Source organism: Dama dama, chromosome 16 (genome assembly GCF_033118175.1).
Source record: "Dama dama isolate Ldn47 chromosome 16, ASM3311817v1, whole genome shotgun sequence".
In the NCBI taxonomy this organism is placed as follows: domain Eukaryota; kingdom Metazoa; phylum Chordata; class Mammalia; order Artiodactyla; family Cervidae; genus Dama; species Dama dama.
The window spans coordinates 8917493-8943353 of record NC_083696.1 but is presented as its reverse complement, the minus strand read 5'-3'; the positions used below and the strand labels follow the sequence as shown (position 1 = coordinate 8943353).

At 49.0% G+C, this 25861-nt stretch overlaps 3 protein-coding genes across 7 annotated transcripts in view; 2 read left to right on the top strand and 1 right to left on the bottom strand.

Moving 5' to 3' along the window:
- COL27A1 (collagen type XXVII alpha 1 chain) overlaps positions 1–4305 on the top strand; it is a 146843-nt gene extending 142538 nt beyond the window's left edge. Inside the window, exons 60-61 of the mRNA XM_061163229.1 lie at positions 818–1036; positions 2263–4305. Coding sequence (XP_061019212.1) covers positions 818–1036; positions 2263–2409 — 366 coding nt within the window. The 3' untranslated portion in view covers positions 2410–4305. The remainder of the gene's footprint in view (positions 1–817; positions 1037–2262) is intronic.
- A 13564-nt stretch (positions 4306–17869) lies between these two features.
- ORM1 (orosomucoid 1) lies at positions 17870–21338 on the top strand. Its single transcript, XM_061163973.1, has 6 exons — positions 17870–18120; positions 18507–18649; positions 18888–18958; positions 19716–19823; positions 19967–20070; positions 21206–21338. Exons 1-6 carry the CDS (start codon positions 18004–18006, stop codon positions 21269–21271), a joined length of 609 nt encoding a protein of 202 aa, XP_061019956.1. The 5' UTR covers positions 17870–18003; the 3' UTR covers positions 21272–21338.
- A 2177-nt stretch (positions 21339–23515) lies between these two features.
- The window catches only part of AKNA (AT-hook transcription factor), a 57038-nt gene continuing 54692 nt past the window's right edge, over positions 23516–25861 (bottom strand). For all 5 annotated transcript variants that reach the window (XM_061163347.1, XM_061163348.1, XM_061163344.1 and 2 more), the window contains one exon: positions 23516–24681. In XM_061163347.1, coding sequence (XP_061019330.1) covers positions 24420–24681 — 262 coding nt within the window. In that variant the 3' untranslated portion in view covers positions 23516–24419. The remainder of the gene's footprint in view (positions 24682–25861) is intronic.

Genomic DNA, 25861 nt, shown 5'->3' with positions numbered 1-25861 from the left:
GTTCTGCTTTTATTGGGGTGGGGGTGCACTAAGGTTTCATAAGCTCAGTCTTCATTGGTGAATTTAAAATATAAGGGCCAGAATTTAAAGCATGGAGAAAGAAAAAAGAAGTAGCCCAAGTGGTCAGTTATTGAAATCAATCCAGAGCTCAAAAACAAAGGAGCCTCCATTCTGGAGGTGTCCTGGCTGTTTATCTAGTCCTGTGACTGGCAGGGTATTATTTATAGGAAGTAGTCTGTCTTTGAAGTGGATGCCTCTTTGAAGTGGATGTCTTAGCAATCAAAGCTTAGGTCAGGCACTCGAATCACCAAAAAGAAAGAAAACCCAGCTGTCAGGACTTACAGTACAGCCACTTAAGCCCTAAATCCTGCCCTTTTGTTTGCTGTCAGCTCTGCCTTTTCCAGCAGCACCCACCCCACCCTACCTGGAGCTTAGGACTTAGAAACGTGGTGAATCCACTTCTCCTTTCCTTTGCCCTCTAAGAGCCTCTGGATCCCGGGCAAGATCCTCTCCCTCTCTGAGCCTCTGTATCCCTGGGCCTCTGTATCCCAGCTCAGCCCCGGAGACAGTACATCAGGCTCTGGCTGGAGTCAGGCAGACCTGGTTCTTTCCCCTCCTTACTCCTTAGCTGTGGGACTAACTCACACCCACCTCAGTATTTCTGTCTTTCGAGTGAGCAACACCTCTGGGGACCATGACTGGGAACTGCTTCCCAGGAAAGGGCTTGTGCCTGGATCTTCCAGGGGAAGGTGAGGGAATCGGAGCGTTGGTGGGCAGCCAAGTCCAACCCTGCCTGACCGCTGTGTCTCCTCCACAGGTGGAGTTTGCCATCAGCCGGGTCCAGATGAATTTTCTGCACCTGCTAAGCTCTGAGGTGACGCAGCAGATCACCATCCACTGCTTTAACATGACCGTGTGGCAGGAGGGCACCGGGCAGACCCCAGCTAAGCAGGCTGTGCGCTTCCGGGCCTGGAACGGGCAGATCTTTGAGGCCGGGGGTCAGTTCAGTCCAGAAGTGTCCATGGATGGCTGCAAGGTAACTCTTGGGGCCCCTCATAGGCCCCTCATGCACAGACAGGTATAAAAACGTGTTCTTAAAAAAAAAAGTGTTCTTACATATAGCAATTTTATACTATACTATATTAGTATACTATGCTGTAATTTATACTATACTATAATATATATTAGTATAATTTTATACTATAATATAATATAAATATTAGTATGCATATAATTCTTATCTTTGTGTAATAATTTTTTATAGCAGTTTTATCCTCTTTCCTCCCTGGGAAGCTTTCAAGGGAAGGTCTGGGCTGGTAGATTGGTACTTATTTGTGAGGCTTACTTATAGAAGGATATATTTCTACTCTTCTCTCTGCTCCCTGCCCTCCGGTTCATTTCTTCTCTTAACCTGGTTGTTTTCTGAGGCTTAAAACAGGCTGGGTTGTAATTGAAGAGGGAGACAGAAAGTCGTCCAATAAACCAGTTTCATAATATTAAACAAAACCAGTAATGCGCAGTGTTACTGAGGATGTGGGGAAACCCAACACTCTCACACAAAGCTATTTGGAAAAATTAAAAATAAATTGGTAGAGGTTTTCAGGGCAGCAGCTACATATATATCTCCAATATATATCCAGATCCTTACAAATGTACCTATCCTTTGATCCAGCAAATCTATTGATACTTCTGGAATTTGTTCTAAGGTAACAATGTGCACAAGTTTAGCTACAGTGATATTCATGACAGCTTTACCTATAGGAATCAAAATAGTGGAAGCAATCTAAATGGACGCATACAGGTCATTGTGACAGTGAAATGCCATGTGGACATTAAAAATTGTGAAGAAATAATGATGAAAGGGAGAGTTTTCCTGGTGGTCCAGTGGTTAAGAATCCACCTGCCAATGCGGGGGCCACAGGTTCGTTTCCTGGTCCAGGAAGGTCCCACATGTCTCAGAGCAGCTAATCCCGTGAACCACAACTGCTGAGGCCTGGGCACCCTAGAGCCCATGCTCTGCAACAAGAGAAGCCGTGGCGATGAGAAGCCTGTGTAATGTAACTAGAGAGTAGCCCATGCTTGTTGCAACTAGAGAAAGCCCTGGCACAGCAAAAAAAAAAAAAAAAAAAAAAAAAACCCAGTGCAGCCAAAAAGAAAATAAGTATTTTAAAAAGAAGAAGAAGAAAGATGATGGGGCAAGGCACGTGATACATAATGAGGACCATGATGGGTGTGTGTGTACCCCTTTCTCTCTACCCTCAGATCCAGGATGGCCGCTGGCATCAGACGCTCTTCACCTTCCGGACCCAGGACCCCCAGCAGCTGCCCATTGTTGGCGTGGACAACCTCCCTCCTGCCTCATCAGGGAAGCAGTACCGCCTCGAAGTTGGACCTGCGTGCTTCCTCTGACCTCTGACCTCCTGGCTCCTCTAGGCCTCGAGGAGGAGGGAAGAGGAGAAAGAGGCAAAGGGAGGGTACCTAGGGGTAGGTGGGCCCAGGAAAGGCAGCTCACCTGCCCAGGGATCCTTGAGCAGACCCCAGCTGTTGTCTGCCCAGTGGAAGAGGCTGAAGGGTAGCAGGACACATGGGGTGTCCTTGGGAACAGCTGATCCCAACTCAGCCCTAAACACCAACCAAAGAGCCAGCCAGAGCAAGCTGGGCCTGCAACCCGCCTGAGCCCCATGGCCTGTCTCCCAGCTCTGCGGCCACCCCCTTCCCTGCCCAGCTTCCTGCCCAAAGAGCCCCACCTTCCAGCCAGCTTGAGAGAAGGGGGCATCTTGTCAGCTGGTCCCTGCCGGGGAGCTTTGATGTGCAATATTAGAGAGGAGACATGAAAAAAGGAGAAAAGGAAAGAAGTATATATATATTATTTAAACAAACACAAAGAAGGTGCGTTACTATTTTTTTTTTTTTCATCTGAGAAAGATGTGAGAAGATGAGAGAGCAGCCAGGGGGTGGGAAGTGATGGATGCAGAGAGGGAGAGGTGAGATCCTTGGGGCTGGGGGTGTCCACGTCTGCTACCTCCCACTGTGAAATCGCTGGTGCTCACAATTGTCTTGTAGTGTATGTGATTTTTTAAGGAAAAAAAAAAAACTCTATTTAAGATTCTGAAGGTGCTACCATTTTTGCCACAGACTTTGAAGAAACATTTAGATGTGGGGTATCATCCACGTTTTTCTCTCTCCTCCAAATAACAAAGTTCGGGGAATTTAAAAATTTTTCCTAATGTCACCCTTGTGCTCATCAGGTAATCTGTTAAACAGGAGGTGGGGAAAGAAGGTAAAAGTGAAAAAAAAAAAAAAAAAGCAAAGCAAAAAAACAAAAACAAAAAATAACCAGAAACAGAAGTAGGAAAGATTTACCTTTTAACTTATGGACTTTGAAATGCTTGTCCTCTGAAGGCAGGGGGAGGCCTGAGCATGAAGGATCTTATTTTGGCCTTTCTTGGTCTTGGAGGGAAGTTAGCTTATCTTGGATGGCGTGATCTAGACTGAGGAGTCCTGACCTTGAGCTTCGACCTTGAAGAAACCAATGAGGAGAATGGCGCAGGGTCAGGACTGGCCTTGGAGGTGGACTGTAAATACGGACCCATCTCATGAAGGCACAGACCATCTCCTAAGGTCTTCCATTCTGGAGCTTGTCCTTCCAAGATAACAGTCGTCACTCTTGCTTTTTCACTGTCATTCAATTCTGTAGAAACCCAGTGTTGCTAACTCCAAGTGTAAATGTGGGCGCAGGAGAAAGGCTTGTTATGGGAATCTCAGAGTTCAGCATGGCAGGGCTCACCAGGGTAATCTGAATTGTCCTGTATCAGTGAACCAGTCAGCATCCAGGTTGGATTTTTGAGGTCATTTTAACTATGGAATTATTTTTATAGAAGGGGAAATTGTATGTGAAAGTCTATTTGTGTCTCTCTTTTTTTTTTTTTCTTTCTAAAGTTGTGTCTCTTTGGGAATTGGATTTGATTTTCATTATTTAATACCTCACTCCGGCCCACCCCCCCCAGCCCGCCCCCACACCCCACACCCCACCCCCACTTCCTGTCTCCCTGCCCTGCCCACCGCCCCCTTGCTCCCAGAAGTGCGTTTTTTGTAGCAGCTCGGGCCTCATCTCAGCCCTCGGTCTCCCAAGCCGCCAGTCTCCACCTGGCCTCTGTCCCGGCGTCTGTCTTGTCCTTGGGTTTCTCTGCTGTCCTCGTTCACGTCTCTGTCCACATGTCAGTGTGTTAAAACCCAAGTGGGTTCTGTTTCTCCTTTTCCCTTCTGGATTTTAAATAAATATTTAAAACTGAGGCAATGGAATGACGCACCTGTGGCCGCGTGCTTCTTTGAAGAGACCGGAGGGAAGTTGCTGGCAGGGCTGAGGGTTGGAGGAGGTGTGGAGGGGTGGTGGGGTGCCCTGTTTATGCTGCTCCCCCCAAAGGAGAGGGGACAGGGAGAGATGTGGTTCCTCGGAGTGAGAGGGCCTAAAAACGAGGGAGTCGGGTCCTGCAGGGTCCCACTGGTTTCTTAGGGATGCTGTAACAGTACCACAACCCTGGTGCCTTAGAAGAGCAGAAAGGGGCTTGACGATCAGCCGCCATTATGAATGGCAGGGTAACTATCCAAACCAGGAAGTTCATGAGCAACCGACTGCTTCAGCGGAAACGCATGGTCATCGACGTGCTTCACCCTGAAAAGACAACAGTACCTAAAACAGAATATGTGGGAAACTGGCCAAAATGTACAAGACCACACCAGATGTCATCTTTGTGTTTGAAATCAGAGCCCATTTTGGTGGTGGCCAGACTACAGTGCTGGAGAAGACTCTTGAGAGTCTCTCTTGGCTTTGGCATGATTTACGATTCCTTGGATTATGTGAAGAAGAAGGAGTCCAAACAAATACTTGCAAGACATGGCCTGTATAAGAAGAAAAAGACCTCAAAACAGCAAAAGGAACACAAGAACAGAATGAAGAAAGTCAGTTCAGTTCAGTTCAGTTCAGTCGCTCAGTCGTATCTGACTCTTTGCAACCCCATGGACTGCAGCACGCCAGGCCTCCCTGTCCATCACCAACTCACAGAGTTTACCCAAACTCAAGCCCATTGAGTCAGTGATGCCATCCACCATCTCATCCTCTGTCATCCCCTTCTCCTCCTGCCTTCAATGTTTCCCAGCATCAGGCTCTTTTCCAGTGAGTCAGTTCTTCACATCAGGTGGCCAAAGTATTGGAGCTTCAACTTCAACATCCGTCCTTCCAATGAATATTCAGGACTGATCTCCTGAATGGATGACAGGTTGGATCTCCTTGCAGTCCAAGGGGCTCTCAAGAGTCTTCTCCAACACTGCAGTTCAAAAACATCAGTTCTTCGGCACTCAGCTTTCTTTGTAGTCCAATTCTTGCATCGATATATGACTACTGGAAAAACCGTAGCTTTGACTAAACAGACCTTTGTTGGTAAATAAATGTCTCTGCTTTTTAGTATACTGTCTAGGTTGGTCATAGCTTCTCTTCCAAGGAGCAAGTGTTTTTTAATTTCATGGCTGCAGTCACCATCTGCAGTGATTTTGGAGCCCCCAAAAATAAAGTCTCTATTTCCACTGTTTCCGCATCTATTTGCCATGCGGTGATGGGACCGGATGCCATGATCTTAGTTTTCTGAATGTTGAGTTTTAAGCCAACTTTTTCACTCTCCTCTTTCACTTTCATCAAGAGGCTTTTTGGTTCTTTGTTGCTTTCTGCCGTGAGTGTGGTGTCATCTGCATATCTGAAGTTATTGATATTTCTCCCTGCAATCTTGATTCCAGCTTGTGCCTCATCCAGTCGAGCATTTCTCATGATGTACTCTGCATATAAGTTAAATAAGCAGGGTGACAATATACAGCCTTGCTGTACTCCTTTCGCAATTTGGAACCAAGCTGTTGTTCCATATCCAGTTCTAACTGTTGCATCTTGATCTGCATACAGATTTCTCAAGAGGCAGGTCAGGTGGTCTGGTATTCCCATCTCTTGAAGAATTTTCCACAGTTTATTGTGATCCACACAGTCAAAGGCTTTGGCATAGTCAATAAAGCAGAAGTAGTTGTTTTTCTGGAACTCTCTTGCTTTTTCGATGATCCAGTGGATGTTGGCAATTTGACCTCTGGTTCCTCAGCCTTTTCTAAATCCAGCTTGAACATCTGGAAGTTCATGGTTCACGTACTGTTGAAGCATGCCCCTGGAAAACCTCTAATCTGCTTTCTGGGTCTCCATAGATTTGTTGACTATGGATATTTTGTGTAAATGGAATCTTAATGGTATCTGACCTCTTGTGAATGAATGCTTTCATGCAGCATGATGTTTTCACCTTATAGCATGGATCAAGACTGCATTCTTTTTCACAACTGAATAGTATTTCATTGTGTGGATAGACCAAATTCTGTTTATTCATTCATGCATTGGTAACCCATGGGTTGTTTCCATCTTTTGGTGATTATTAGTAGTGCTTCAATGTGAACAGTTCTTACCTGTGAGATTCTTGAGAGAAGCCCTCGCAGCACCTGCTTTGGAAGAAGCGAGTGAGAACCTGGCAGACAGAGTTAGCCAGAGTCAGTGAATAAATATACAGGACACACAGATAAATTTGAATTTCAGATAAACAGTAAGTGTGTTTTTTTTAGCATAAGTATGTCCCATTCAGGACTTCCCAGGTGGCTCTAGTGGTGAAGAATCCTGCTGCCAATGCAGGAGACACAAGAGATAAGGGTTCAACCCCTGGGTCAGGAAGATCCCTTGGAGTTGTAAATGGCAAACTGTTCCAGTATTCTTGCCTGAAAAATTCCATGAACAAAGGAGCTTGCCGGGCTACAGTCCATGGGGCCCCAAAGAGTCAGACCCGGCTAAGCAACTGAGCACACACACACACACACATGCACACGTACACACGTCCCATTCAGTGTTTGGCATATACTTTTATCCGCCAGACCTGAAATCCATCTCCTGACTCGGTTCAGAGTACTTTAGCTTGTTCCTCCTTTCCTGGGATGTTGAAGAAATCGGAACATTTCTGCCCTTCTCATTTACAAGAAAGAACAAATCATGAGAAGCTGAGCTCATATCCAGGATTTTGTGTTTTAAAGACTAGCTGTAAGGCTCTAGGTCATCAGTCCACAGCTGGGTCTTCTCTACCCTCCCCATCCTGGCATCTACCCCAGACTATGGACCCCTGGAGCCACTGTCCTGCGGTGACTCTAAGACTTCCATCCATGGAGCCCAGGGTTTGTGGTCTGGAAGGGCTTGGAGATTTTCACATGCTAGATACACTCTCCTGTTCGACAAAGAGGTACCCCCTAGTTCAGTTAAATTGACATAAAATGAATCATCACTAGCTAAGGCTAAGAGAGAATGAATAGAGGTTAGTCAGACAGGGAAAGGCATTGGGAAGAGAGGGAACAGTTAAGGCCTGGAAGTAAAGAAGCACTGCATGTCTGGGGAGTAGCAAGGAGTCCCAGGTGGCACTAGTGGTAAAAAACCTGCTTGCCCATGCAGGAGACGTAAAAGACACAGGTTCAATCCCAGGGTTGGGAAGATCCCTTGGAGGAGTGCTTGGCAACCCACTCCAGTATTCTTGCCTGGAGAATCCCGTGAACAGAGGATTCTGAAAGGCTACAGTCCATAGGGTCCCAGAGAATCAGACACGACCGAAGCAATTTAGCACGCTTGCATACAAGTAGTTCAAAGTGGTACCAGAGGGTCAGGGGAAGCCTGGGGTATTGGGTTAGGAATAGGACAAGCCACAGGTTTGTAGAGGAGAGCAGGGTTTACATTGGCCAGATGGAGTCTGTGCTGTGATGGGGCACTCGAGCGGAGCTGTCCAGGGGCAACTGACCAAACTGAGAGGACAGGACAGAGGTATGCAACCCGGTCTGTGTTCCGGAGAGTCATCAGCTGTGAAGACGTGAAAGGTGAGAGAGGCAGGAAGAAGGGCCAGAGGGAAAAGAGAAGAGGAGGTATGCTAAAGCTGCGCCGCTCAGCACCCTCGGCACAGGCTCCCTTCCAAGGAGGCCTCTGTGACCTGACTGGGGAAGCCACTGAAATGGGGCCAGCTTGTTTCCAGCAAGGGCAGGTAGAGAGTGTCAGGAACAGAAGACAGCTCTTCCTGACACAGCTAAGGTGGACATCCCCAGGGGAAAGCCCAGGCCTGTGTTCATTCTGTCCCCTGCGAATCAAGCCCTAGCCAAGGACAGCCATATTTCACAATGACCAGCAGCCTGGTGCTGGGTAAGTGAGAGAGGGACAGGGGAGAAGTGGGGAGCCCGGCAAGTGGATTCCAGTCTCAGCTTCCGACTGTCACATGGCCCTGGGCAAGTCATTCTCTTTGGGTCTCCGCTTTTCCCCAGCAAAATGGGGGTGACATGTCTTTCTCTTGTTGCCAACCACAGACCAGGTGATTGTTCTATTCATACAATAGTTGGATGAACCAGGTGAAATAGAATGATATTCAATTTTTTTTATCTCTAAAATCCACAGTTTTCATATGGTTCGACCCCTAATAACACCCTTTGAAATAACAGTGGTTACACTTTCTTGCAAACTTTGTGTGAACCAGGAGGCATGTGGAATGTGACCCGTGTTCATCTCATACACAGTCTCAGAGACACATGTTATTGCCCTGGCTCTTCGGATGAGGGAACTAAAGTCCAAAGAGGTTACATAAGTTACACAAGATCACAAAACAGGATCTGGACTTAGGCAAATATTTTGGGGGTATTTCCTCAGTCCAGACACAAACTTCTTAATGCAGACTGTTTGCTCTGCTGGTGTATTCTTGTGTCCGCTCATGCAGAAGATCACGTATGAGTTGTCAGACAGAGAGCTCAGCCCTGGCTCGTGTAAAATGGCCAGAAATACATACAAAGTGGTTTTCTTAGGAAGTGAATCATTTCAGACTGGTGCCATTCCTGGTTATCAAAACCTCACCTTTTCACCATGTCACCTTACCTGTCCGTGTGTATGTTAGTCACTAGTTCGTGTCCGACTCTTTGCCACCCCGTGGACTGTAGCCCTCCAGGCTCCTCTGTCCATGGGAATTTTCAGGCAAGAATACTGGAGTGAGTTGCCAGTTTCTTCTCCAGGGCATCTTCCTGACCCAGGTCACTGGTTTTCTCATATATCTAATGTGGGGTGGGGAGATATTTCCTGAATCTAATAGAGATATATTTTTGCATGTTGGTATCTTGAGAAGGGGGATGTAACTTGCTATCAACTGAAGTATTTATGTAATGCAGGAGTCTATCTTTCCTTCCTCACCACCCCACTTCTCATTAGACAGATGGTGATGATTATTATAATAGGAGAACCCTTGGAAGCAAGTTTGTTTCATCTAATATTTAGTTCATCTAAATGTGAACAGATTGAATGCGCATAACAATCCAATGAGTAGAATTTATTACTATTATCCCCACTTTACAGCTAGGGAAATTGAGACAAGAGAAGTTAGATAACTTGCCCAAGGTCACACAGTTAGCAAGTGGTAAAACTAGGACATCTGGTCCCATAACTTCATGGCAAATAGAAGGGGAAAAGTTGGAAGCAGTGACAGATTTCCTCTTCCTGGGCTCTGAAATCACTGTGGTTGGTGACTGCAGCCGTGAAATTAGAAGATGGTTGCTTCTTGTCAGGAAAGCTATGACAAACCTAGACAGTGTGTTAAAAAGCAAAGACAAAAAAAAAAAAGCAAAGACAACACTTTGCCAACAAAGGTCCGTATAGTCAAGGCTATGGTCTTTTCAGTAGTCATGTATGGATGTGAGAGCTGGACAATAAAGAAGGCTGAGCACCAAAGAATTGATGCTTTCAAACTGTGGTGCTGGAGAAGGCTCTTGAGAATCCCTTGGACAGCAAGATCAAACCAGTCAATTTGGGGAAATCAACCCCAAATACTCTTTGGAAGGACTGATGCTGAAGCTGAAGCTCCAGTAGTTTGGCCACCTGATGCGAACAACTGACTCACTGGAGAAGACCCTGAAGCTGGGAAAGATTGAAGGCAGAAGGAGAAGTGGGCGACAGAGGATGAAATGGTTGGATGACATCACCGATTCAGTGGACATGAACTTGGCAAACTCCAGGAGATGGTGAGGGCTGGGAAAGCCTGGCAGCCTGCAGTCCATGGGATTGCAAACAGTCGGACATGACTTAGCAATTGAACAACAGCAAAACCAGGACAACTCCTTTACCAGCACCCTACACTGCCCTGATTGCTTTTCTGTCTCTTTCCTGCCAAACTTCTCTTGACATTGTGCCAGGGACAGATGGAAGGGCAGGCTGGGGAGGGCTGCTTAAGACCTCAGTTCATGGAGGTTCCAAACCATCCTTGAAATGTATTAATAAAAAGGTGGAGAAAATTGTGCTATGTGAAGATGAGTGCTGGGTGTGCTTGGAGAAACTCCTTGCATGGCCTCTTGGGAGGAGAGTGAGACATATCCCTGCCTGCCACAAGGGGCAGCCTGGGGGTGAGACTGGTGAGGACCACTCACTCCTTCCCAAGGGAGGCACTCTACTTACTCCCTTCCAGGGAAACTTTCATTTCTCTCTCCTCTGCTCGCACACGTATGGCCACAAAGTGTGTGGGTTTTCTCCTACACCAAGCAATTCTCTGACTTTCCAGACACCAGCTGCGTGTACACTCAGTCGCTCAGTTGTGTCCGATTCTTTGCAACCCCACAGACTGTAGCCCTCCAGGCTCCTCTGTCCATGGGACTCTCCAGGCAAGAATACTGGAGTGGGTTGCCATTTCCTCCTCCAGGAGATCTTCCTGACCCGGGGATTGAACCCATGTCCCCTGTGCTTCCTGCACTGGCAGGTGGATTCTTCACCACCGTACACTTGGGAAGCCCAAGACACCAGCTGGGTATCCTACAATTCAGTTCAGTTCTGATACTGTTATAGAACCAAACTTGGGTCTACTTGCCGTATACACAGCAAAGCCAATCTACTGGCACTGGGTTGTGGTGAAGCAAAGTCCAGCATTTGTTGCAGGCACCAAGCGAGAGGAGTGGGCAACTCATGCTCAAAAGACTAGAACTCCCCAGTGGCGTTCAGCAAGGGTTTTAAAAGAAAGTGTTAGGGGAGAGGGTCTTAGGAGGCATGATCAGTTTGTGGACCTTCTTCTGATTTGTTGGTGGTGGGGTAACAGGGAGATGTGTCAGAAATCTTGACCATCAACCTTCTGGTTTCAACTAGTCTAGGATCTACATGCTTGTGGTCAGCATGTTGTCCCCATCCTCCACCTGGGTACAGGTCTTAGTTTCTGCAGAAGAACTCAAAGGTAAGCATCAAATTGCTATCTACATCCCTTCCGGAAGGACTAGGAGTCCTGTGTCTATACTGTCCTACTTATTGACTGCTTAAGCCTGCTGTTTGGAACTCGAGGAAGGGCTTAGAAAGGTGCAAAGACCCTGCAGAGTCTTGCTCAGCCTCAATCTCCCCTTTTCTTTGATACCCCTCAATCCTGAGGGAAAGAGGAGCTGAACAAGAAAGGAAGTAAAAGTTTGGATAGAGAGATTCATCATAAACTCAGTAAGGACACTTGGATTTAGGGGGACTCGGTTTCAACACTAATCAGGGTGAACATCAGATCCTGCAGGTTAAGGCCTCAGACCCACAAGACTGTCCCCATTGCAATGGCAGTCACAAGTCCAGGTTGTCCCCTGTGCTTCCAACCCACCAGCTATAAGTCACAGACTCCCATAACCCCTTCTTTGGGTTTGACCATCTATTAGAACAGCTCACAGAATTCAACAGATCATTTACCTACTAGATTAACAGTTTAGTATAAAAGGATACAATTCAGGAATAGTCAGATAGCACTGATGCCCAGGGCAAGATATGTGGGAAACAGCACAGGGCTTCCATGACTTCTTCGGATTGGCCACCTACCCAGCACCTCCACATGTCCTAACTCCATCATTTAGGAGTTCCCTGAAAGCACCCTTACCTGGGCATGGTTGATTAAATCATCATTCGTCATTAGTGACCAAGTCAATCTCCAGCACCAGTTCTCTTCCCAGAGATGAAGGGGTGGAGCTGAAAATTTCAACCCTCTAATCACAAAGTCAGTCCATTCTGAGGGTATCCAGGAGCCCGCAGCCAAAGGACATCTCATTAGTCTACAAAAGGACAAGTATCACTTTGGAGATCCCAGGAGTTTTATGACCTGTGTTACCAGAAATGGAGGTAGAGATCAAGCATATGTTTCTTATGACAGTCAGTCCCCTACATACGGATGAGGTCTGTTCAGAGAGTGCCTTTGTAAGTCTGGTATATTCGTAAGTCCAACAAAGTGACCCTAGGTACTCAGCTAACACCACTGGCTGCATAGTACGGTACTGTAGTAAGTTTATATTGCTTTTCACACAAATAATACATAAAAAAACAACCACAGAAAGTAAAACATTTTAAATCTTACAGCACAGTACCTTGAAAAGTAACTAATACAGTACAGCAGCTGGCATACAGGGGCTGGCGTCACATGAATAGCCAAGAGCCAGTGACTGGAGGGGTGAGAAGAGGTGGAAGATGGTAGAGCTGAAGGATCTTAGGGGATGGAGGGCAAGCTGCAATTTCACGCCCGATGCTGATGGAACACACGTTCACAACTTGCAGGTTTGTATGTAGGGCACTTACTGTGTATCACAGCCGCTATCTATGGTTTTGCTTCAGGAGGCATGCAGGTCAGGCCGGAGCTGAATTGCTCTGGACAAAAGAAAGACCGAGTCCTGCTGTTTACTGGCCCTCCCTGTTCACCCTTTGCCCACACGGGGGGCAACCGTAGCATTTCTGTGCATGAACAAATGAAGGCCCGCAGACCACTGTTCTAGATAACTCAACATCATACACCAAAAGTTTTTAAATAAAACTGACTCTAACATTTTGGAAATTTAATCACTGGATTAAGACTTGTTCAAAAGTTTGTGAAGCTACAAATCATTCACCATGCTAGCATTCAACCTCGAGTTGCTGATGCCAAGAATCAGATCCATGCCTAATGGGTGTCACGTCTACCTACACACGAATTTAAGAGGAACATGAATGATGTCACCTTGCAAAATATTTCTTGGCTACCACATGCAACTGCTGCAAATACTGCCTATTTCTAATTCAAGAGGGCCTCTCCAACCACAGGTTGCAAAAAAAAAAAAAAATGGCTTCTCATTACTATTGGGAAGCAAGGGCTAATGTGGTAAGAAAGTATAGCCTTTATGTAGAGAGGGAGGAATGAGAAAGTTAATTAATCTGTTTTTTTCTGTAGTCAGATCAAAGCTCCTACATCCCACACACAGTTATGTCAAATGGAGACATCAGAGTCTGGAGCAGAGAAAGCTAATTGAGGAGGTGCCAACACGGAAAACGGAGACTTAGACCAGTCTCAAGTCCATCTGGTTAGCTGGCCGGGGCACAAAGTTTTTAAAGGCAGGAAGGGTGAAAAGAAGAGAGGTGTAGGATGAGTGATCAGCTCGTGAATCTTCTGATTGGTTGGTGGGGAGGTAACAGGGGGTTGTTTCAGAAATCTCCATCATCAGCTTTCTGGTTCCAACTGGTCTGGGGTCTACGTGCTCGTGGTCAGGATGTCATCCCCATCCTCCACCTGGGTACAGGTCTTAGTTTCTGCAAAACAACTCAAAGATAAACATCAAATTGTTATCTACATCCCTTCCGGAGGGAGTGGGAGTCCAGTGTCCGTGTTGTCCTAATCATTAACTGCTTGAGCCTGCTCTTTGGAACTCAGAGAAGGCCTAGGAGACATAAGCCTTCCTACCACACCCCCTTTTTTCTTCCTATCAACAAGAAATGGAGGGGTTTTTATTTCACCTGGGAGGGCCTTGCAGGATCCTGCTAGGTTTCCGTACCTCGAAGTCCACACAAATCTTCCCTGGACTCTGAAGTGGGTCTGCAGTGATGGAGGCACCAGCCTTCATCACTCTGACCCCATCACATGCTCCAACCACACAGACCGTCCTAATCCTACTGCTATCTCCCATGTCAGCAGTAGCATCACCTTCAGAACCTCAGGATGTTTGGGAAGAGCACCTGGTGTTTCAAGGATAGAGTACAAGATGGGAAGACTTGTTCCCCTGGGCTCTGAACACGGTTGGCTGTGACAAAAAGCACTTAGGGTTATGGGTTACCCTGCACCAGTACCAGGCAGCAGATCCCAAGGGACAGAGGTGCTTGTGTGTTGGTGCGTGAACTCGGGTGTGAGTGTGTGTCCATGTGTGTGTGATATGTGGGGACCTGGAAAGATCTGGGTTCCAGGTGAGAATGTCATTGGCCCAGGTCTAATGGCAGCAGATGTCCCCACACGGTGCTCAGCATGTCCTTACACAGTGTCTTGAAACGGCCCACTCCCATCATCTCACACCTGGACCACCGCACCTGCCCAGCTGCTCTGCCAAGTCCATTCTTGTCCTCCCGGCCCCCTGTTCTTCTCACTGCAGACAGTGGGCTCTCTCTAAAGGGCAAGTCTGATATTACGCCTCCACACACACCTCACTTAAAATCTTTCCCTTTCTCCCCAGTACCCTCAGAGGACACTGCACACTCCTCGGCCTGCTTTCCGCGCGCTGCAGCTTGGGTTCCCACCGAGAGCCCCACCCCCAGCATCAGCCTCCATCCCTCTGACCCCGTCACATGCTGCAGTCACGCAGACTGTCTTGATCGTTCTTTTATCGCCTTCTCCCTTACCTGCACTGTTCCCTCTTGAAGAGCTCCATTCGTGTTTGCAAGACTCCAGTTAGAGCAATGCAAGTTCAAGACACTAACTGAGCTGATAAAAAAAGAAGAAGGGAAGCTCTAGTTCTGACAAGGACGTGGAGGGAGAGACTCGTTTCTGCATTGCCGTATCGGGACAGCATCAAAGGTTGTTAGTGCTGTTTGATTTGTGATGTTTTTGCTTTCTTTCTTTTGGGGGAGAAGTTTTTTTTTTCTTTTAATCAACTTAATTGAGGTATACTAGGCATACAATAAGGGCTTCCCCAGTGGCTCAGGGCTAAAAGAAACCCCCTGCAATGCAGGAGTCACAGGAGACTCGGGTTCGATCCCTGGGTGGGGAAGATCTCCTGGAGGAGGGCATGGCAACCCACTCCAGCATTCTTGCCTCAAGAATCTCATAGACAGAGGAACCTGGTGGGCTATGTCCATGGGGTCGCAAAGAATCGAACACGACTGAAATGACTTAGCATGCACAGCATACAATAAAATTCACACGTTTTCAGTTTTCAGCTCAAAGAGTTTCACAAACGTATCTGTCAATATATGTGTAACCACCACCAGAATGAAAATCTAGAACATGGTCATCTACTTCAAAAAGTTCTCTTGTGTCCCTGGGCAAATTGTCAAGGCAACCACTGATCTGATTTCTACCATTATAATTAGTTTTGGCTGTTCTCGAACTTCATATAAGTGGAATCACAGAGTCTGTGTGCTGGGTTGTTTTTTTTAATGTTTATTTATTTATTTGACTGCACCAAGTGTGAGTTGCGGCAGCTGGGATCTTAATTACAGCATGTGAGATTTTGCGTGGCATATGAACTCTTCGTTGAGGCATGTGGGATCTAGTTTCCTGACCAGGGTGGAATCCAGGCCCCCTCATCAGGAGCATGGAGTCTCAGCAATGGGAGCACCAGGGAAGTCCAGTCTCTGAGCCGTCCAATCTAGCTCCTTTCTTTTTTGGGGGGGCGGGGTGGGCTGCACTGGGTCTGCACAGCTGTTCACGGGCTTTCTCTAGTTACAGTGAGCAGGGCTCCTCTTCCCTGTGGTGCGTGGGCTCCTCAGTGTTGCAGAGCACCAGCTCTAGAGCGTGAGCTCGGTAGTTGTGTCACATGGGCTCACTTGTCCCGCTGCTTGTAGGATCTTCCTGGACCGGGGGTTGAACCTATGTTCCCTGAATTGGCAGGTGGACTCCCAACCACTGGACCATCAGGGAAGCCTGAGTCTGGTTTCTTTTGTTCAGCTTGTTTTTGAAATTCATTTCCGTTGTTAAATATAGCCGTAGTTCATTCTTTTTTTGTTGCTAAGTATTATTCCATTGTATAAAAATACCACAGTTTGTTTTTCCATTTTCCTTTTGACAGATACCTGAATTGTTTGTAGCTTGGGGGCTACTTATTTTTATTTATTGGGGGGAGCTTTTAAATATCATTAAAATCTTGTATTTTTAAAGACATATGCTTTTCTTTCTCTTGAAAGGAATTTGGATGGTCTCAGACGTATCTTCAGAGGAAAAATTACAATCTAAGATGCTATAGGCAACTGCATCTCAATAAAGTTGGAAGAAAAAAAAAACAGAATAAAATGCTCTAGGTATAAAGAGGGGACATGTTTAGGGAAGTTAGAATCCAGGAAGTGAATGAAAGGTTATTCATCCATTCAAATTACAACTGCTGGCTACACCGACACAGGAAAAATTATTCAAATGTATGCAATGAATAAGAATACAAAATGGTAAGCCTATCATAATAATATTTTTGGAATCTATTTATACAAATAAAGATTTGACTCCATCACATAGAAATGCAAATGAGCAGTGGAATTATTTATTCCCTGGTTTATACTGAATGTCTGCTCCTTGCTGGGCACTGTTCCAGGACTGAGAACATATTGGGGAAAATAGAGGCAAGCTCGCTGCTCAACCAGCAGCGGGTAGAGAAAACACAGAGACCATTTCCTATTTTAGATGTTGAGAGGTGCTTTAAGTTGTATCAGCTTGGCCAAAATATTCATTCATCTCCTGTAACACCTTATGGAAAAACTCGAGTGAACTTTTTGGCCAACCCAATACATTTGCTTCCCTGGTGGCTCAGACGGTAAAGAATCTGCCTGCAGTGCAGGAGACCTGGGCTGGATCTGGAGGTTGGGAGGATCTCCAGGAGAAGAATGGCTACCCACTCCAGTATTCTGGCCTGGAAAATTCCATGGACTGCATAGTCCATGGAGTCACAAAAAGTCGGATACAACTGAGCGACTTTCTCTCACTCACTCAATACTGGAAATGGACATTCAACTTAGAGATCCCTTTCTTTTGGAAATGTCCCTGCCTCCAGGATTGAGTTGGGTCCCCTCTGGATTTTTGTTTCAGGTTTCTCCACACACATTTGGGATTGATCCCATGTTTGCCCACACATCCTACCCCTAAAACCCTCCCCCACTCATTCCCGTATACACCACACTCGCCTGGAAACTCTCTGAGTTGCCGTCAGCACTTGATTTACAGCTGGGTCCTTTAAGAGAGTTGGACTATAAAGAAAGCTGAGCGCCGAAGAACTGATGCTTTTGAAATGTGGTGTTGGAGAAGACTCTTGAGAGTCCCTTGGACTGCAAGGAGATCCAACCTGTCCATCCTAAAGGAAATCAGTCCTGAATATTCACTGGAAGGACTGATGCTGAAACTGAAACTCCAATTCTTTGGCTACCTGATGCAAAGAACTGATTCATTGGAAAAGACCCTGATGCTGGGAAACATTGAAGGCAGGAGGAGAAGGGGATGACAGAGGATGAGATGGTTGGATGACATCACCGACTCCGTGGACATGAGTTTGAGTAAACTCCGGGAATTGGTAATGAACAGGGAGGCCTGGCATGCTGCAGTCCATGGGGTCGCAGAGTCAGATATGACTGAGTGACTGAACTGACTGACTGACCTTTAAGTCTTGGCGCTTAATAGAATAGGAATTGAATGAAAACAGGAGACTTTGTTTACAGGCACCTGGATCATTATCTAAACACATTAACTAGTGCCACTCAGGTCCAAACCTTTGGACCCTGGTAACTCCTCCAGGTTAGGGACCCAAATTAGACCCAGGCTTGCAAGCTTTACCTACAGCTGGCTTTGCAGGACGGATGGAAGGATTTGTGCAAGACATTTCACAACAGTTTTCCAGATTGTGTCACAGCTGGGTCCTAGGGACCCGCCCACAACTCCTTTATAAAAGTCACTGACGTCTTCCAACCACCAGCTTGCTTGGCAGCAGGTGTCTCCTGGTCTCAGCATGGCGCTGCTTTGGGCCCTCACTGTCCTGAGCCTCCTTCCCCTGCTGGATGCCCAGAGCCCCGAGTGCGTCAACCTGACAACTGTGGCCCCCATTACCAATGCCACCATGGACTGGGTAAGTGCCTGACTCCCTGAGAACCGTGGGCAGCGGCTTCCCTCCCTGGGCTTTCTTTTGCCCACCTGATACCCTCCTTTTCTCTCCTGGGGCCTGGGCTGAAATTCCGACCGGCCTCCAGAGGCATTTCTCTGCCTCCAAATTCAGACGTCTCCTTGCAAGGTCCCTCAGCAGAGAACAATTCTGTCCTAGGCGGGGAGGGGCTGCCCAGCGGTTGGGGGGCATTTGGGGAGACACCTGGTTCCCTGAGTGAGCTCTTGTATGATCGCTCCTCATCTGGGGCCCCAGTCTCCTTGTTTGCAAAAGCAGAGCAGAGATCTGCTAAGTCTTATCCTAGCTGACTGTCAAGGATTTGGCTGCATCATCAATTCCTGGCTTCTCCCCAGCTCACTGGCAAGTGGTTTTATATCGGCTCCGCTTTCCGAAACCCTGAGTACAATGAGTCAGCTAGAATGATCCAGGCGGCTTTCTTTTACTTTGAGCCCAGGCATGCAGAGGACAAGCTGATCGTCAGAGACTACCAGACCATGTGAGGGCCCACACTGCTAGCCCTAGCTTCTGGCTTTCACTCCCAGCTGCAGAAAATCCTTGGGCGAGTCCAACTTTCCTCCTTGCCTCAGCCTCAGCCTCCCCATCGATGGAATTGCAGGGGGGAGGGGAGGGGACATTGACTCTAATCGTCATCTGACTCATTGACTGCGATGGGTGATCGTGCACTTCTCTTTGACCGTCTTACTGTTTTTCTCCCCGCTTCTGTCTGGCTATAGTGCGGACAAGTGCATCTACAACCGCAGCACCATAAACATCTATCGTCAGAATGGGACCATGTCTAAAATTGGTGAGAGCCAGCCTTCAGGTGGAGGGCTGTTGTGTGGAGTGGGGAGATGGTGAGTTGTCCAGCCTCAAGGAGGGGGCCTGGAGGACTGCTTATATCTCTGTGGTCCTAGTACCTGCACACAGCAAATAATCAGTGATAACTGCCAGCATTTTCAAGTTCTTGCTGTGTGCCAGGCACTGTTTGAAGAGCTTTACAGTTAATCCCCTTCATACTCACTAACAACCCCAGGAGGACATCATAGTGTTCAGATGGGGAAACAGAGAAACAGAGACGTCAAGGCATTTGCCCGAGGTCACACAGCTTACAATTAGAACTAAGAGCTAAACCCCAGGCTGGCTCCAGTCCTACGTCTCAGTCAATTACTCCATATCTTCTGCGAGGTAAAGGTAGGAGCCTGTATGGGGCAGGCAGTAACTTCACCCATGTCCCACTAACACTGCGAAGAGGGCACCCAGTAAGAGCTGATGGAATTGAACAGATGTTACTTTGCAGCCCGGAGCCTCCTGTCTGAGTCTGGTTTCCTCATCTGTAAGACGGGGAGATAAAGGCCTTGACAACCACGGTCCACGTGAGGCTCCTAAGATTGTACACATGGAGGGCACTCGATGCGGAGCCTGGCACACGGCAGGAGCGAGGGACCAGCGGCCCCTGGCCTTCCTGGATCGGCTGTGTGGCCTTGGGCACATTCCCGTTCCTCGCCCATGAGACGGGAACCATTGTGGTTTCCCGTGGTCTCACCAGAGGTTTTCTTTTTCAGAGTCGGACAGAGAACACTTTGCTGACCTGCTGCTCAACAAGCACCTCAGGACCTTCATGCTTGCTGCCTCCTGGAATGGCACAAAGAATGTGGGGGTGTCTTTCTATGGTAGATGTCCCAAACCCCCACTCCCCCCAAGCCTCACCCCAGGACCACCACTCCCCGGGCTAGATCCCCAGAACCCCAGCCCTCCCTGGCCTCCCACTTAGGCCTCCCAGCATCCCCACCTGGCCCCTTGTTCCCTCTTGTAGCTGACAAGCCGGAGGTGACCCAGGAGCAGAAGAAAGAGTTCTTAGATGTCATCAAGTGCATAGGCATCCAGGAATCAGAAGTCACATACAGCGACGAGAAGAAGGTGAGTGCAAGGAGGATGGGGTAGTGCTCACCCTGAGGGTGGTCCCCCCTTGGGCAGCCTCAGAGGCCTAGAGAGGCAAGCTGGCAGTCAAGCCTGCCCAGCGAGACAGGACATCCTGTTCAAGCACCGGCTTCCCTGCAGGATCCCCAGGGGATGGATGAGTGTCCAGGAGGGAAAAGTCACTGGGAAATCAGGGAGGATGCCTGGAGCACGTGGGGGGACTGGAAAACCTAGCAGGAGGGGAAGAGCAGAGCCAAGTTGCGGCAAACGGAAAAGAGACACATACAGGAAATGATCATTTACAGCTGCTGCCTGCCACACCCCAGGCCTCTAATGCCCGTGTGATGGGCAATAGGTCTTATGGTTTTGGAGTCACCCAAACTGCAAGTCCAGGACCACTGTCCTGATTTTTGCTATGACTGAGAATTTTCTGTATCCTCTTGATGCTTTCCTTTAAATCTGTGTTAAATGAAAGGCTTTCCTTGGTCTAGTCCTGTGCAATATCTGAAGTCACAGAGCTGATAAGCTGGCTACCCTTTTTTGATATACGTGAAATACTTTCATGATTGTTAAAATGAAAACATCTCCATCTGCCTGCCACTGAAGGTCATTTCCCATGACCACTTGTGGCACAAATCACCGCCCCCCATTTTTGGGAACTTCGGAAAAGAGCTTATGAACACAGGCCCCGGAGTTGGTCCCGCGACCAGCAGCCTACCTCCCCCATCTGCTGGCTGGGGGACAGGCCCCAGGCCACCCTGAACCTCCCTCTCATCATCCTCAAAAAGGTGTGAGGAATCCAGGAGATCAACAGAAGGGCAGACAGGGAATACGTGCTCAGACATGCCAGTTGTTGAGGGTGTGAGCCTCTGTTTCAGTGGTGAATGAGCTGAGACGCGGAGAGAAAATGACCTGCCCAAGGTCACCCAGCGGGAGCCCTGCCTGGGCTGGTGCCACAGTCCAGAGCTCATTCCCCTCCGAAGACCCAGAGTCTCTTTCTGGCCAGCCCCTCCCCTCACCCCCGCTCCGTGCCCACTGCCAGGCCTGGCACATCGGTTTCCTGGGCTCAGTCGGCCCTGCCTTCTGCCCAGCCCAGCCCACCCTTCCCTGACCACACACTGTCTTCTCCCACCAGGATATGTGTGGGCCGCTGGAGAAGCAGCACCAGGAGGAAAGGAAGAAGGAGACAGAAGCGTCCTAGTATTGGGTCAGGATCTGGGGGGCTACGAGGACCCACCCTCAGCCCCCTGCTCACCCTTTGTGCCTCAGTTCCCTCAGCTGCATCAATAAAGTTTGTTTTGGTGCAGTCAGATTGTCCTTTGCGCGTTCATTCATCCATTCATTCATGTGACCGCCTGAGTCAACTGAGGTCAGCCCTGGCTGATCAACTGCCCTGAGCTGATCCCTGGTTGGAGAGCCCTTGCTGTAATCCCCAGCACATGTGCCAGAACGGACAGCCATATGTGTTGAGCGCCAAGGGACCCCCGAACAGGGGAGGTTCCTTCTGGTGGGGAGTCTGGGAAGGCTACCCGGAAGGGGCACCTGAACCCCTCTAGAGAGATGAGAGCTTGATAGCACCTGCTGTTCCCACTGAAGCCAAAGATCTGTTTAAGGAATATCGAGGCAGAGGGCCGTGAGCAGGAGGTCAGGTAGATGGAGGGTGGTGAAGACTCAGGAGTGTGGCGCCAGGCACCAGGGTCCTTACTTTATTAATAGATGTCACCCTGGCCATCTGGGGAGGTGAGTTGGGAGGGGCAAGGCAGGGGGCAGGGAGACCAGCTTGGAGTCTTCCATGAGCATCCTAGAAGAGGCAGGTGCCTGGGCCAGGGCAGGGGCCGGATGCAAGAGGCTCAGAGGACTCGGGGCCAGGCCAGAGGGGCTGTGTGTCTCCTTGAGGTGGCCCCAGAGTGCCTGCCTGTCACGCAGGAGGAAGAAAGGACACCTGGGGTAAGGAGAGTCTCTCAAATCCAGACAACTGGGTATGTGATTGGAGCGCTCGCCGTGGAGCCATGTCCAAGGCAGACCCACTTAGAGGTGTATAGAGGACTGAGAGTCTGAAGCCAGGAGTTCAGCAAGGAAGGCGGGTGTCTGGGACTTCCCTGGTGGTCCAGCGGCTAAGACTCCATGCTCCCAACGCAGGGGGCCTGGGCTCCGGCCCTGGTCAGGGAACTATCCCACATGCAGCAACAAAGATCCCACGTGTAGCAACTAAGGCCCTGGTGCAGCCAAATAAATAAATAGACAAACATTAAAAAAATAAAAAAAGAAGGCTGTTCTCCTTCCAGACCCAAGGCTTCTGTGATATGTGGTCATGTGAGAGAAGCGGCACGATGCAGGTGGCAGAGAAGTTGCACTGAATAATTCAAGTATTCTGTGTGCACAGGTCCTAAGCCATCTGGAGTGAGAGGACCATAACCCTGGCTCCTGAAACCCCGTCCTGTGGCTCACCCACTTGCATCCTCCAAAGAGCCACACCCCCAAGACTCCAGCCGCCTTTGTCCAAAGCTGCAGCCATGCTGTGCTGGGGCACTGAGGCTGGAGACACTGCCCTGGGTCCCTACCTTGGGCTCCCTGTTCCTATCCACTTCCCACGAGGGTGTGGGCCTGGAGGCTCAGAACCTACAAGAAATCCTTCCTCTCAGCAAGATGCCATTGTCAACTCTCCTGAGAAGGATCAGCTGAAAAATGAAATTGAAATGGGTTCTGGAGAAGCAAGTGAGATGAGAGGTGGGGAAGACTGAAGAAAAGGCCAAGGGAAGAGGAAGCGGGAGTCAGGGAGAAAATGTCATGGAGGTTTAGGGAGAGTAAAACAGTCACAAAGAACATGGACTTTGGAGTCAGACCATCACAAGTTCCGGTAGACAGAACCTCGGTCTCCTCATCAATAAAATGGGGGGCACACTTAGCTCAAGGATTGGCATCTAGGAGATGCTCAGTCAATAGCAGGTGTTGTTTGGTGTCAAAAGGAGCATTGGAAAGAGAGTCCAAGCTCGCGCTCGTCAAGACGCCAATTTGCTCACAATGTCTCACAAAAGAGGCTTGGCCAGACGGCCTCTCCTCGCAGACCCCCTCCAGCGGAAAGTTTCATGGTTCTGAGTGGGTAAAGTTGGAGAAGGAAGGCAGGCGGGTAGAGCCTGGAAATGCGCACCCAACCTGTCCTACGGGGGCAGGGCTCTGCTCAGCACCGAATCTTTTGCTCCCTAACGTGACCTTAGAAACCACAATTGGATGACATACACCACAGATGTGGGTGGGTTTGGGAATGTTTGGGGTGTTCTTTGACCTCCATTTCTTAAGATAACCATTTAGGGACTTCCATGATGGGCCAGTGTTAGAACTCCGAGCTGCCACTGCAGGGGGCACGGGTTCAGTCCCCGGTCAGGGAACTAAGATCCCACATGCCACGTGGCATGGCCAAAAAATAAAAACAAAACAATTTTAAAGATCAATATTTACTCTTCTTTATTTGCTCTCATAACGAAAATAGATTTTTTTTTTAATGCCCCACATATACAAATATCAGTGATGCACACACATTCCAGAAAAGCTGAGGTCTGAGCTGCTACAGGGTCGGGGAGCAGAAGGCCTGGCCTCAGGGGCACACACCAGGAGCTGGCAGGAAGCTGGCCACTGGCCCAATGCCACAGGGGTCCGAGGGGAGAGCCAGGGGTCTTGGCATGAGGTACTGAGGGGGGACCGTGGTGGACGGTTTTTTGGGGCCCCCTATGGGGTGTCTCCATTGCAGCAAGCCTGTGGGAAAGGCCTCTTGACCATGGGGAAGCTGGGCGCTTCTAAGATATTCCAATGGCCTCAAAGTACCCCATGGACCGACCACTAGTCACCAGCAGGAAGGTCCACGGCCACATCCTTCCCAGAGACAGCTACTCTGGAGCGGCTGGTCATAGGTGGGGGACAAATTTTCACCAGGGACCCTGGCCCTATCCCCTCTTAGGATTGAAGAGGGGATTGAAGGCCAGAAAAAAATGCCTCAGTTAAAAAAAAAAACAAAAAACAACCTGTCCATCGTATATAAAATACATATTATTAGCTGGAGATGGACCCGTGCAGGCCAGGGGCCTCCCAGAGATGCGTCTGGGCAGAGGGTGGCCTCAGTCCCAGCCTCAACCTCCTTCAAGGCTAGGAAGTGACTCCTCTGAGTCACCCACTGACACTCCTTCCGTTTTGGGAACACCGGGGCTGAGAAGGCCGGGCCCGGGGCGCAGGGGGCCTTCCTCGTGAGGGTCTGCGGGGCCTCTGGGAGCGGCTCGGCGCCTTCTGGCCTGGGCCGGGGGGGCGACAGGGGACCGCCAGGCCCCTGCCCGCCGCGTGTCCCTGAGCCTCAAGCGCAGTCAGAAGAGGCAGGAGCCCCGCAGGCCGCGGGCCTGGCGCAGCTCGGCCGACAGCGAGCGGCTCATGTGCTGGGTGGTGGAGCGGACGCTCTCGGCAGCCTCGACCGCCCGACTCAGGGCCTTGTTGAGCTCCTCCAGGTCCTTCAGGTCCAGCTGGACGGAGTGCCGGGGCCCCCGGGCCAGCCGGGAGCGGGCGGCGGGGGGCCACTCAGCGGCTGCTCGGACAGAGGGGGCTGAGGTAGGTGCCGGTGGCGCGTAGTACCTGCGGGGAGAGATGGGTGAGTTCCCCGACCACGGAGACGCCTTGGGGCGTCTCAGGTCTGGCTCGGTCCTTGGCCCCTACATTCTGAGTCTCAGCCTCTTCACCTCCAAAATGGGAAAAATACCCCCCCGCCAAGGGATGTGTTGGAGGGATGAAGCCAGAACAGTGCTCGAACGCGGTCACCTATCCATCTATCCATTCATTGAACAAATACGTATTGACCTTATACTAAGTACCAACTGGTGTGCTGCGGCCTGGGGTTACCATAGTGAATGAACAACACTGCCTGCTGCCTTCCTGGAGCTTCGAGTCTGGAAGACTGGTCTCAGGGAGACTGGGACCACCCCAGGTTCTGGAGCAAGACTCCTTCACCATCTAATTCTTATTTGTCAGGTGTGGAGTGATGGAGAAGCATGACGATAATAATTAGGATTCTGTAGGAGCGCGATGGTCTGGCTCCTCTCAACCCAGAGCAGGGGGTGGAAGTGCGTCCTTCCCAGCCTGGTCCTGCAGGAATGTGGGGTGTTGTTTAAAAGTCCTGGGGAAAATGGGCAGAGGAGCCACGAGATGAAGCACAGATTTCTCCAAGAAGTGACTCCTGCATTCATCCAAAGATGCCCAAGTTTAGGGTTCAAGGAGACTAGTGCTGGGCAAGAAGCGGGGGCACCTGTGACGTGGAATACAGTGTCTAGAGAGGGACAAAGTGAAAGATGGGGACAAAGAAGCATTTTGCATAAATGGAGCAGGAATGGGTTTAGGAAGACTTGGCTGGAGACATTCGCTGGTGTTTTGCTTGGGATGCGGTAAACTCCGGTCTTACTCCTGATCCTTCTTCTAATTTGCATTATTGCACAGTGTGACAAAAGGACTATGCTAGGATCTGAACAGATGTCTCTCCAAACAAGATAAACAGATGGCCAACAAGCACAGGAAAAGATGCTCAATATCATCAGCCATCAGGGAAATGCAAATCAAAACTACATGAGATGCCACTTCACACACTCCCCACCCACTGGGTTGGCTGAAAACAAAGACAGATAGCAGTGAGTTTTGTGGGAGGCGGTGAGAGACTGGAACCCTCAATACACTGCTGGTGGGAATGTGAAACGGTGCCGCTATCTTGGAAGGCAGTTTGACTGTTGCTTAAGCAGTTAAACCCAAGGCCTAGCCCAGGGCTGGA